The sequence below is a fragment of the Cydia strobilella genome, chromosome 2 (genome assembly GCF_947568885.1).
Source record: "Cydia strobilella chromosome 2, ilCydStro3.1, whole genome shotgun sequence".
Taxonomy (NCBI): domain Eukaryota; kingdom Metazoa; phylum Arthropoda; class Insecta; order Lepidoptera; family Tortricidae; genus Cydia; species Cydia strobilella.
The window spans coordinates 1,920,700-1,931,525 of NC_086042.1; the positions used below are offsets into that span (position 1 = coordinate 1,920,700).

General features: G+C 40.1%; 1 protein-coding gene across 1 annotated transcript; it reads left to right on the forward strand.

Moving 5' to 3' along the window:
- The first annotated feature begins 82 nt into the window (after nt 1-82).
- On the forward strand, nt 83-10,536 carry LOC134755343 (zinc finger protein 260-like). Its single transcript, XM_063691868.1, has 8 exons — nt 83-248; nt 493-869; nt 1,380-1,475; nt 2,982-3,464; nt 4,054-4,263; nt 4,780-5,014; nt 7,234-7,738; nt 9,056-10,536. Exons 2-8 carry the CDS (start codon nt 619-621, stop codon nt 9,346-9,348), a joined length of 2,073 nt encoding a protein of 690 aa, XP_063547938.1. The 5' UTR covers nt 83-248; nt 493-618; the 3' UTR covers nt 9,349-10,536.
- Nucleotides 10,537-10,826: the final 290 nt, after the last annotated feature.

Genomic DNA, 10,826 nt, shown 5'->3' on the forward strand with positions numbered 1-10,826 from the left:
AACTATTCGAAGCACTGTTTTAAAAGCTTATCCTTGTTGTAGACATCCTTTGAGAGCAATCATTTCCTTTTTATCGATTTTTACAACTCGTCACAATCACAACTGTCAAAATCCACACGTTTTCTTAGCGTTGTGTGTTATCCGGTGTTACATTTTTATAGAGTTTAACTTTTATTTCAACTGTTATCATGTAAAGCTTTCTGTGGGACTCTTGTCCGATGCTCATTTATAAGTTCCTGTCTGGTTTTGTGAGTAATCTTTCATATTTCGTAAAATAGACATTACGGTTATTATAATGGCTGATGCGAGCTCTCTTATCTCTATCGCTTCGCATCGGCGGCGAACCCGTCGGCTTGTGTATATGTAAAATCAAATTTATAGTGAATGTAAATCTAAATGGACGTAGCTGCATTTTGCTTTTTAAATTATTTGACCTGCGGCATTTCGATTGTTTCAAGGTCGAGCGGGCATTGATCTTTTTCGTGTTTGCAGATATTAAACAACGCAAGGATCATGTAGCTGCTCAGAAAGGTTGTGAAGATGTTTCCAATAGCGCCGCCGACATCCATTTAACACATACAGATACCGATGGACCACACATAGAGAGCAGACATCGGCATGGCGCCCGAGACCGAGCCCGGCCCGCAGGCCCTCAAACTGACCACGATCGATTTAGTCGGCGGCATCCTCTGTAGCATTTGCCGCTTAACATTTAAAAATAAAAAAGATTACGACTCGCACTATTTCCAGCATAATCTTGGTATAGATGAAATCGTCTATACATGTGTGGTTTGTCTCAAAGATATTGCGGGCTACCCGAGCTTCCGCGGACACTGCTATACCTCACATGTCATCAAGGAAAGATTTAAGTTAGTATCCTGCACCATTTGTATTTTAAACTTTGCCAGACTTAACCCTCTCGTCACAGTAAGATCTTTTTTTATATCAATTTTTTTTAGATCTCTGAATCATGTTTGCAAGTACTTTAGTATGATAGTAGTGACGTTTACAGCTTATGGTTGTTTGGTTTGCAATAGTTTGCACAAAGCAAGCCATCTCAAGAAAAATTTCCTTAGCTCCCTCTGCCTATTCGCTTTGGTTTAATGGGTAGCAAACTATAAATAACTTTATATTTATTTATTCCTCTTTTAAAGAGCTATAAGTACAGTGCAGAATTCGAAAGAACAGGGTCTGTGCCTTCCAGTTGACCTGGTTCCTACACTAGGCGGGGCTGAGGCTGTCCCGTAGGAAACCAGCTTACATCCGAGTTTCACAATTTGGCGCGAATTGATACAAAGAGTAATATGAACGTATTTTACATATCTATTGATAAGTTAAGTTAAACTAGGCTACAATTTAATTAATTTTTAATTTTGCAGATGCGAGCATTGCAACAAGCTGTTTTCTAAATCAGCATCCTTAAAGGACCACATTGCATCTCTACACAAATTTGAATGCTCATGCTGCAAGAGAGAGTAAGTCTGCCTTTACTATATTGTGAATACTTTATTATTTATTATTTATTTGATACACTAGCAGCTCTTGGAGCTGATGCGTGTATATCGAGCACTTGTATTTTATTTTGTACTTTTCAAAGTTCTAAAATGTGTATCTAGTCTATTTTTGAAAGTGTTCACTGACGGTGCACTGACAACAGTTTCTGGTAGAGAGTTCCACACATTTACCACACAATTCGGCAAGAAGTGTTTCCTAAGGTTGCTAGCACACGGGGGTTTGACAAGTTTCTTAGAGTGTCCTCTCAACTTTGCATTCTGGCTTGATATGTATAGGTCTTTAATATTTATATACTTATTTCTGTTTTGAAGTAAATATATTATGGACTAAAGTGAGTTGACTGGCCCTCATTGAAGTGGTGCAATTTTTCTTTTCCAATTTGTTTACAATTAAGAAACATTGGTAAAGCATACCGGGAGCAACTTTATTCTAGTTGCGTAGTTTTTGTCTGTAGCAAAATTCAATATCCTTGTACCTATCCTTTGAACCTAACCACTTTTTAATATGAGAAACAAAAGATGTACTAATAACCAATACATAAATACCTGAACATGTGCTATTAAGGATTTGCCACACTGGATGCGTTCTGCGGGCAGCGGTAAGGTCAAACTTCAACTTCAAAGGTTGCTGTCAATGTTGTTCATACATAATGTGGGTTTGACCTGACCGCTGACCGCAGAACGCATCCGGTGTGGCAAATCCTTTAATGCAATAGAGGGTCCAGATATTTATGTGCATTTTGTCTGCTTCATTTATCTCAACAGCCAAGTTGTAAATCCTACTTCTGTTTTAGGGTTCCGTACCCATATGGTAAAAACGGGACCCTATTACTAAGACTGCTGTCCGTCTGTCTATCACCAGGCTGAAACTCATGAACCGTGATAGCTAGACAGTTGAAATTTTCACAGATGATGTCGCTGCTATAACAACAAATACTAAAAACAGAATATAATAAATATTTAAGTGGGGCTCCCATACAACAATGATTTTTTTTGTCATTTTTGCATAATGGTACGGAACCCTTGGTACGCGAGTCCGACTTGCATTTTATCGCAAATTTTTATAGGAACAAATTGCATTCTTATAATTCCTGGTTTAATTGTTTTTTAATTTGTTGGCTAATTAGCATTGTTATACATACTTACACAAAGTACACATATTATTTATGAGGCTCATTTAGTAAACTAATAGTTTTAATACATGTATAACATGCTTACACAAAAAAATAATAAAGGGGTGATGATAAAATTACTTACTGTGACATTACCTATTTATACATACATATGTGCTGCCGCCATGCGAAAATTTCAATTTTATAATTTTATTCCGCATTTGTGCATTTTGTGCTATGCCATTTTTGAACTACTAAAACACTAATGATTTGCATAATAAAATTTCCACGTTAATATTTACTCCCAAAGTAGTTGTAAGATACAATTCCTTAGGATTTTTTTTTCTTTCACCAGATTCCCAACTAAAAAAGAACTGCAGCTGCATAAAATCATCCACATGAATGACAAACCTCCATTCAACTGCCAGACTTGCAACGAGAAAGTTGACTGCATTGATGCGTGCGAGCAGCACATCGACAAGCACTCCGTCTCCCTCTACTCTTGCCCCATCTGCAGCGAGAAGATTGACAGCAAAGCGGCAGGCGTTGATCACCTTGCTATACATTTTGGCAACGTACTTAATTCAAATGACAGCGATTCAGATTCCGAACATGACAATGACAAACCAGAAGACAGTTCAATTGATTTGCTCGGTGGCATTCTCTGTTTCTTCTGCAGTGAAATCCACAAGAACCGATCGGAGATAGATCTGCACTTCAGTCAGGAGCACCCGGAGATGAGCGTGCTGTACACCTGTAACATCTGCGGCAAGGACTTTGAGAAGTACACACAGTTCGGACAGCATTGCTATGAGCACATCAGCAAGAATAGATTCAAGTTAGTTTATTTTGGCTTTCAGAAGCCTGAACTGATGTGTTTCTCAGGACTAGGCTATGGTCAAAGGCGCCTAGCCTTTCAAAAACGATAGCGTACACCAGAGAATTTGGGACGGGTGGTCTAGTAGTCAGGACGTTAGCCACGTAAGCTGAAGACGCGGGTTCGATTCCCGCCTCGGCCACCGGTGGACTTGGTCACTTTTTCTTTAGTATACCTATGGTATCTATTTCAGTTTATACCTAATTTTTTTGGCTGACAATTTAAGATCTGTAGGACTTTAGGGTTAAGCTCAGGAATCGTATGATGTCTGTTTTTAGGGTTCCGTACCCAAAGGGTTAAAACGGGACCCTATTACTAAGACTCCGCTGTCTGTCACCTGACTGTATCTCATGAACCGTGATGGCTAGACAGTTGAAATTTTCACAGATGATGTATTTCTGTTGCCGCTATAACAACAAATACTGAAAACAGAATAAAATAAATATTTAAGTGGGGCTCCCATACAACAAACGTAATTTTTTTGGCGTTTTTTGCGTAATGGTACGGAACCCTTCGTGCGCGTGTCTGACTCGCGCTTGTTTGCGATCAGATGCGAGTCCTGCGAGAAGTCATTCAGCCGGCTCGCGCGCCTGGTGACGCACACGGAGGCGTTCCACGCGCGCGGCGACGGCAGCAGCAAGCCGCTCAGCTGCCAGCACTGCCCGCAGCAGTTCGCCAGCGAGTTCCGCTTCCGGGAGCACCAGAGGCTCGAGCACGACATCTGCGTCATCATGTGCAGCCAGCCCGGCTGCGGGGAAATGTGAGTCGCCGCTACCATCATTATTATCTGCCCGCAACAATTTAATAGTGAATTATTCATCATTCATCATCATCATTTATTTAATGCAAAAAACCATGGTTATAAAAGGTGTTACATAGAGATTTGGTACATGGTCACCCTGCAAGGGCGTAGCAATGTCTTAAAAACTAGTTAAAGCTAAAAAGTTAATTTATACAAAACAAGATATGTTTAAATTGGTACTTTCAGTGAAAACATAATAATAAACAATTCGTAGTAAATATATAACATTGAATTGGTGAATTATCGTCAAGAAATAATTTTATAATTCCAGGAGTATTGGCTGAAGGAGAACATATGCATCATCATGGGCTGCGGGAGATGTGTTATTATCATTATGGAACTCCTCTTTTAACCCCGCAGAATAGTCATTATTCGCACACGCAATTTCATACAAAATTTATGAAAAAAGAGTAACGTCCGGTGCTGTGTGCCTTGTGCTGTTTAATGTTAGATGTATTGTATTTTGTTTGGCAGCTTCTTTACGCCGAAGGAGCTGGTGCTGCACCGGAAGCAGCACAGCGTGTGCAGCGCGCTGTGGTGCCGGCTGTGCGGGCTGCAGCTGGCGGCGCGCGGCGCGGCGGAGCGCCACCTCGACGTGCACCGCAAGAAGACCTTCTCCTGCCCCGTGTGCGCGCGCAAGTACGGCGAGAAGTACCTCCTCATGAAGCACGTCCCGCAGCACTTCGAGACCGTCATACACATGTGCAAGGTAGGCCTTCCCTCACTCCCAGTTCTATCTGGGCAGTTCTATGGAACTCTCCGCGCGAGCTCGGATTTATACCTACGAATCGTGTCCCTTTCACGGCACCAAGCCAGTTGGTTGCCACACGCGCTAACGCACGCACGAGCTAGACGCTAGAGATCATACGAAAGAAATGTCTTCGCAACAAACAAATGGGTCAGCTTGTAGTGTGAGTGGATTCAGGAATACCAAAATGAATAATAAATTATCGTTTTTTACTCTTCCGACAAATGAGGAAAAGTAAGTGGACATTCTCAATACAGGTACTTGCACCTACTGTTATTATTTCTACGATAGTTACAAGCTACGTAGGTACTATTAAATTGTTTTAAAGATGTAGGTAATTATAAACTGTAATAGATGTCATATAATAAAGAAAAAGTGACGAAGCCCTCCAGTGGTGAAGGCCGGATTCGGAATATTTAAGAAAAATAATTTCATTTGTTCCCAAAAATTGAGGATGTAGGTAATGTTTTTATAGTTAGATAACCTAAGATACCTAAGTATTCGAAAGAAGCGTCGGCAACCCTACCGTTGTGTCGGCGCGCGCGGTGCGGGGAGCGACGCATTGAAGGTCACTCCATTGTATTCTTGTGTAGGTATCAAAACAGTAGGTATTTGCGTTAACTATCTGTTCGTAGGAACTTTTATATAATCTGTGATCTGGGGTCAGGCCTCCTTGTACGGCGGCGCCAGGACGCTCTATCCTGGGTTGTCATAGGGGTAAGGTTCTGGGCTTTCATCACCCGCTTGACTTGGACCACCATGTGTCGGGAGGTCTTCCTCTTCCCAGGGATTTAGTGGGGATATTTAGGACGGATTTAACTTGGAAACGATCATCTTGTCTCATGATGTGGCCGTACCATCTTAGCCTGCTTTCCTTTATTTTGTCATATATGTGCCATTTTCAACCAAAAGGGTACTTATTGTCGGTTGTCAATACGGCGCTATTTCCTTACAGCTTTACTTTGAAATCAACCTTATCGACAACCGACAATGTGGTACCTTTTAGTAGAAAACGTGACATATATATTTACACCACTTCATCTACGCTTTTTAGGGTTCCGTTCCCAAAGGGTAAAACGGGACCCTATTACTAAGACTCCGATGTCCGTCTGTCTATCTGTCCGTCCGTCACCAGGCTGTATCTCATGAACCGTAATATCTAGACAGTTGAAATTTTCACAGATGATGTATTTCTGTTGCCGCTATAACAACAAATACTAAAAAACAGAATAAAATAAATATTTAAGTGGGGCTGCCATACAAAAAACGTGATCTTTTTGCCGTTTTTATAGATAATGGTACGGAACCCTTCGTGCGCGAGTCCGACTCGCACTTGACCAATTTTACATAACTTTTACCACCAGTTTAACTGTAACGTGATCTGGGTTCCGCCTGAATATTAGTGCTTTGCTCGAAAGACTGATGCATATAGGCCATATAGCTAAGTCGGAACCCTTTTGTTCTTATTACTATGCATTTTTCTGATAGTTAAATTGTGTTTTTTCGTTTTTTTTTTTTCAGTTCGTTAAAGTATTTATAAATTCTGTGTGTTTTCAACCCAATAAACGATTTATTTATTTTATCTATGTGACTGCGGGTTTTTTTTGCCATTTTTTTAAGTTACCTTTTTTGCCACTTTTGTGTTATTTGTAGTCAGGATCACGAGCCCTTTTCATCCTTATGGGAGAAAAAAAGTGGCCCAAAATTTCCATACATTTTTAAACTTTTTTGTTACGGCCATACAAAGTATATGGCGAATTAGTAACACAATAGGAAAAAACCTTGGAACATTTTTTTATCCCATTAGGATCGAAAGAGCTCGTGATTCTGAGTAGAAATAAACACAAAAGTTGCAAAAAAAGGTCACAAAAAAAACACTCTTTGATAGAGAAAGATAGTCTTATTGCGATTCCTATAAGAGGAAAGAGAAAATAGTGCCATGCTTTGTCCTTATCACCGACGGGGTTTTTTTTTTTCATGGTCGGGTTATGGCAGCATAGGTAGGAGGCGATGGCGAGATACCGAAATTTATAAGTGAAAGAGAAAAAGTATTATGCTGCCATACGTTAATCTGTCAATACATGAATATGTCTTACTCTTACCCCTGGTCGCTCGGTTTCATGTCTATAACTACTATACTATGTCTATGCGAAAAAATAAATAAACGCTCATGTATCAAGGTCTGCGGCAAACTCTACAACGCCAAGAACCGACTCATCGAGCACTCCAAAACGCACGCCAACGTCAAAAACTACAAATGCTCGTTCTGCACCAAAGGCTTCACCTCCATATACAAGCTCAAACAGCATCAGAACATGCACACAAACGTCCGGCCTTACCGCTGCACCGTCTGCACTAAAGACTTCAACAACCACTCCAACTGGTACAAGCATGTGCGGAAGATACACAAAATCGACCCGAAGACTCTCAAGAAACCCGTATTCCAAATAGAGAAGGAGAATGTATTCGCTAAACAGAATAGTGTTCAGAATGATTTCGATATGGAAACGTTGAGTGTGGATATAGACATGCGGGAGTTGATGGGTGGGAGTGAGGTGAAGGAGAGCTACCTGTTCCTGGAGCCGGCGCACGAGGCGGTGGACCTGGACAGCATCCTCCCGACCCTCGCGCCGGGGACCGCGGCCGAGTTCGCGGTGCTGCCACCCGCCGCTACCTTCGTCGCAGGTAAGCCCCCCCCCCCCCGTTATTCATAAAACTTAACAACCTCTTACAAACCTGTTAAATTGTGTCTCTTTCGAACAGACAGAAATGTCAAAATCCATTAAATAATGTCTGTCTGTCTGTTACCTCTTCACGCTTAAACCGCTGAACCGATTTACTTGAAATTTGGTATAGATATAGTTTTGAGTTCCGGGGAAGAACATAGGGTAGTTTTTATCCCAGAAATCATCCTTTAAGGGGGGTGGAAGTTTGTTTCGGAAATCGATTGATTGGATGAAAAAAAAAGCTACCCAAATTAGTAACCACGCAGACGAAGTCGTGGGCAAAAGCTAGTAACTGATAATTAAGGCCTGGATCCCCGCTCCGGGTAATTGTTGGTGTATAGGTATCGCGATTCAGCGCGGTAATGCGGCGAGCGTTTTTGGGCACCTTTGCGCCAGGGATGACGCGGGTGGGATTTTTGACAGACTGCTGCTGACTGCTTTGTTTTTGTTTGTGTGTTTTTTGTAAATAACTGATACGGGCAAACAATTATCAAATGTTTGTTAGTTTTGATGATGTTTATAATGTATGTTAGTATGTCTGTCTTTACAGTATATGAAAATATTTTTTTAATTTAATATGGAGAATTTGTTTATCGGGTAATATTCAAAGCTGCGGGCGGGGCACATTTATGAAGAAGGGATATCCTTCAGGGATACGTGTCAATCATGTCAGTCACATGGTAACGTTTTCCAGTCTAAAATGTATTGAGAGTTTAGTCTATATTTATTCCGTCGCTAATTATACCGATAAATTATTTTTGCCCGAAATTAATATATGTATCACATAATTGTTTGCTGATGCTGATTCTAGGAAAAATAATTTAAAAAAAATATAACATCGATTTTCACCGCGAAATGAGTGTTAGAATTAGAAGTTGCATAGGTGGTTATTTATATAAATATATAATTTTCAGTAAGATATATGAAAAATCATAGTTCCATCAGAATGGTACACTATTTGTGATGTGATACACATACGATAAAGTTTTTAAATATAAAATAATTACAAACCCCGAAAAAAACGTACAAAATCACATACTGAAAATCATCAAATTCTGGATTTTTTAAAATTTTCCGACATTATGTGGTAAAACGAATGTAATTTTTATAGATAAAAATATTGCGTAAATTTAAATTAAAAATCGAAAACGGATTAGTTTTACTATTTAAAGGAACAAATAGAATTTGTCTAATTATGCATATAATTTGATGTTTATGTTGTGTCAAATCCGTCCAGTGTGCATTTAAGGGTTAAAGAATAGTTATTTGTAACCAGACGCATCGCCCCCTGCCCCTGCGCCTGCGCCGGCCATGCCCCGCGAGTACGGGCCCGACTTCACCGTGACCGAGTGCGCCGACCTGCTCCACCTCGACGACCACATGCTGCCCCACATCGACCCCCTGCTGCCCCACATCGACCCCCCGCTCCCCGTCGACCCCTACGCCTACGAGCCCCAAGATAAGTGGGAACCCTTCATCGTCACCAAGTACCAGGGGCGTGCGAGTGTCGCGGTGCCGATAGATATCAGCGGGAGCCGACGGGCCGTCATGAACACGGACATATTTTAAAACGGTAAAACGTATAGAAGCGTAGTAAAACGGGGTGACTTTAAAATGCAGGGGCGACTTTAACATTTCAGTTTTTATGCCACAATATATATTTAACATGGAACTAGTCCTGGACGCGTTTCTCAATAACTGGACGGATGATGCGGTTAATCGGGAGGATTGGAAGTCTAGGGGGGGAGGCCTTTGCCCAGCGGTGGGACACTTTATAGGCTCGTTAAAAAAAAAGAACCCAAACCTAAAGAACCCCTCAGTAACCCATAAGAATATATATATTTATGCGAGATTTTCTACAGTAGATCAACATTATTTACATAGTAATATAACTACGAGTAGTTACACGAACGGTTTCAGTAAATTATGAATAATGATAAGTTTGTGGCCGTTTTAAAACTATCAAAATGACCCCAAAATTTCCTAGTCACCCCGTTTTACCGTATATAAAAATGATTGCTGACTTTTTAACACACATTTATATGGAAAGATGGCGCTGCAGTCGTTTTTAAAAACATGTAAGTAGAAATACCAAATTCAAGGAAACAAACCATAGTTGACATTTATTTTTTTTTGGTTCCTGACTTTTGGAACCATTTATAAATCTGTGTGTTTTTAATCGTATTTTTTAAAATGACATGCTCAATCGCTTCGCTTCTATACGGTTTTAAAGCTTTTCATAGCTAGATATATCCGATAATAGAATTATTACATGATAGTAAATGGTCGAATGGCACTCGCTATGGCAGCGGCCCATTTGGCCAATCAGCTACCTCAACCGGAAACGACTATGTACCTCAGTAACCCATAAAAATATTTTAATGTAACTGTTGATATATACGTTTATAAAACATTGTCCCACCAAACGCTAGATTATAGTTTTATCCTGTAGCTGCCCACGAATCAAAATTAGAGACAAATGCCATTTTGATTTGTCATTAAAGATGCTATGGAACGGGAGACCGCTTTATGGGTCTCTGGGCGGCTGGAAGATAAAAACATATTCATAATAATGCTACCTCATTTAAGTTAAGTTTTTCTTTTGTATGTCTATATATAAATTGGAAAAAAAAAGAAAAAAACGAACATATAAAAACAGTATGTATTGTGTAGTATTGTGCCATGCATACCAAGCGTAATAAGCGCGTGAATCGCTATTCTATTTTAAGCGTAAACATTTTGTGGCAGTCTATATTTTATATTATAGCCTATTTCTATAACGTGAACTAAGAAAGCGTACGAACAAAAACGGTGTGTTTTGAATTAGCTCCAAAGTTTTAGGCTAACATTGGTGAACAAAAGTTTTGTAAGTATTCGGTTATTTTTGCGGCACTTTTATTAATACTATGCTTGATTTTACGCCACCACCGGCCGCTGACAGAATTTAAAGTTATCTTTTACATCGGATAATACATTCTTTGCTTTTATGAGCACAAGTGTGTTGAATAATAGCCATGGAGCGGAATTCTCATAGCAGAAATCAAACT